We start from the raw sequence: 2,743 nt of genomic DNA on the forward strand, positions 1-2,743 counted from the left end.
GTCAACTGTGGTCAACTTACGTCAATTTCTATAAAGTCAACTGTGGTCAACTTACGTCAATTTCTATAAAGTCAACTGTGGTCAACTTACGTCAATTTCTATAAAGTCAACTGTGGTTAACTTACGTCAAGTTCCGGACAGTCAACTGTGGTCACCTTACGTAAATTTCTTTAGAGTCAACTGTGGTCAACTTACGTCAAGCTCGGCTCCCAGCATGCCCTTGAGAACCTGGACTGACAGCAGCTTCATCTTGACCGAGGTCTGGCCACACACACAGGGCACACAATCCGGGGAAACAATCAACACAATCATGATTTACACTCCACATCCGTAGTTGAATCACACACAAAATTATTGGTACGTTGGCGTGCTTCACTCACAACTTTCGACATTAATGTATGTGTATGCACGCAACACAAATAACTTTTGACAGAATACCGCGTATAACATGAGGCAATACCTTTTGACAGAATACCGCGTATGAGATGAGGCAATACCTTTTGACAGAATACCGCGTATGAGATGAGGTAATACCTTTTGACAGAATACCGCGTATAAGATGAGGTAATAACTTTTGACAGAATACCGCGTATAAGATGAGGTAATAACTTTTGACAGAATACCGCGTATAAGATGAGTCAATGCTTTAGGCTAAAACAGCACCTGGACATGGATGGCTGGTGCCTCTATAAATAAATCATTGATGGTCAGGCAATGCCTTTTGACAGAATACCGCATATGAGATGAGGTAATAACTTTTGACAGAATACCGCGTATGAGATGAGGTAATAGCTTTTGACAGAATACCGCGTATGAGATGAGGCAATGCCTTTTGACAGAATACCGCGTATGAGATGAGGCAATGCCTTTTGACAGAATACCGCATATGAGATGAGGTAATAGCTTTTGACAGAATACCGCGTATAACATGAGGCAATAACTTTTGACAGAATACCGTGTATGAGATGAGGTAATAACTTTTCACAGAATACCGTGTATGAGATGAGGTAATAACTTTTCACAGAATACCGTGTATGAGATGAGGTAATAACTTTTGACAGAATACCGCGTTTGAGATGAGGCAATACCTTTTGACAGAATACCGCGTATAAGATGAGTCAATGCTTTAGGCTAAAACAGCACCTGGACATGGATGGCTGGTGCCTCTATAAATAAATCATTGATGGTCAAGCAATGCCTTTTGACAGAATACCGCGTATGAGATGAGGTAATAACTTTTGACAGAATACCGCGTATGAGATGAGGTAATGCTTCTTTGTCCCAGGGGGAAATAATCTGTGGCTACACAGAGCGATGGTCGACAACGCATCATGTCGAGATAGAGACAACTGAAATTGTACAGCAGTTTCATCAAAGATATTTCAATTTGGAGAGAAAAAATACATACTGTACACACTATATTCACAACTTTCGAAAGAACGTGTATATACACTATAATCACAACTTTCAACAGAATGTGTTCTATACACGCTATATTCACAACTTTCAACAGAATGTGTATAGAATGTGTACATCTATGCTATACTTACAACTTTCAACAGAATGTGTATATATACACGCTTTATTCACAACTTACAACAGAATGTGTATAGAATGTGCAAATATATGCTATACTTACAACTTTCAACAGAATTTGTATACACGCCATACTCACAACTATCGACAGAATGTGTACATTATAGGCTATACTCACAACTTTTGACAGAATGTGTATATTATACGCTATACTCACAACTTTCGACAGAATGTTTATTTCTGCCAGCACCCAGTCCGGACAGTCCAAGTCGCCACAAAAACGGAACCTCTGGAAGAAAAAAACCACAACAGCACCCATGACAGGCTGGCATCTATAGCTCGTTGCCTTATTCAAAAACATCACAACAGCACCCATGACAGGCTGGCATCTATAGCTCGTTGCCTTATTCAAAAACATCACAACAGCACCCATGACAGGCTGGCATCTATAGCTCGTTGCCTTATTCAAAAACACCACAACAGCACCCATGACAGGCTGGCATCTATAGCTCGTTGCCTTATTCAAAAACACCACAGTTTGTGGCAGATAACTTTTGACTGCCTGCAACGATTTGTATCAAATTTTTACAACATAATATATACATCATGTGGTAAAAGTTTTATATACATACCATCGGACCTCGGCCTCATTGCACCGCCAGCCTCGTTTACTGCCAGTTTTGCCAAGGTACACACAGGAATGTTTACATATAAAATAGTATTTACCCCTTTACACCGCCACCTATACACACAGGAATGCTTCTATATAAACATAGCATTTACCCCTTTACACCGCCATCTATACACACAGGAATGCTTCTATATAAACATAGCATTTACCCCTTTACACCGCCATCTATACACACAGGAATGCTTCTATATAAACATAGCATTTACCCCTTTACACCGCCATCTATACACACAGGAATGCTTCTATATAAACATAGCATTTACCCCTTTACACCGCCATCTATACACACAGGAATGCTTCTATATAAACATAGTATTTACCCCTTTACACCGCCATCTATACACACAGGAATGCTTCTATATAAACATAGTATTTACCCCTTTACACCGCCATCTATACACACAGGAATGCTTCTATATAAACATAGCATTTACCCCTTTACACCGCCATCAGTCAGCTGTCTGAGCTGTAGCGTCCTTATTAAACGAATATATGAATATATATATATATATATAT

General features: G+C 39.6%; 1 protein-coding gene across 1 annotated transcript in view; it reads right to left on the reverse strand.

The window, feature by feature from the left end:
* LOC101861851 (COMM domain-containing protein 4) overlaps positions 1-2,041 on the reverse strand; it is a 7,865-nt gene extending 5,824 nt beyond the window's left edge. The window contains exons 1-2 of the mRNA XM_035972878.1: positions 1,754-2,041; positions 196-261 (exon numbers count right to left, since the gene is read on the reverse strand). Of these exons, the coding sequence (XP_035828771.1) occupies positions 196-261; positions 1,754-2,026 (339 nt within the window). The 5' untranslated portion in view covers positions 2,027-2,041. The remainder of the gene's footprint in view (positions 1-195; positions 262-1,753) is intronic.
* Positions 2,042-2,743: the final 702 nt, after the last annotated feature.

Source organism: Aplysia californica, unplaced genomic scaffold (genome assembly GCF_000002075.1).
Source record: "Aplysia californica isolate F4 #8 unplaced genomic scaffold, AplCal3.0 scaffold00886, whole genome shotgun sequence".
Lineage (NCBI taxonomy): Eukaryota > Metazoa > Mollusca > Gastropoda > Aplysiida > Aplysiidae > Aplysia > Aplysia californica.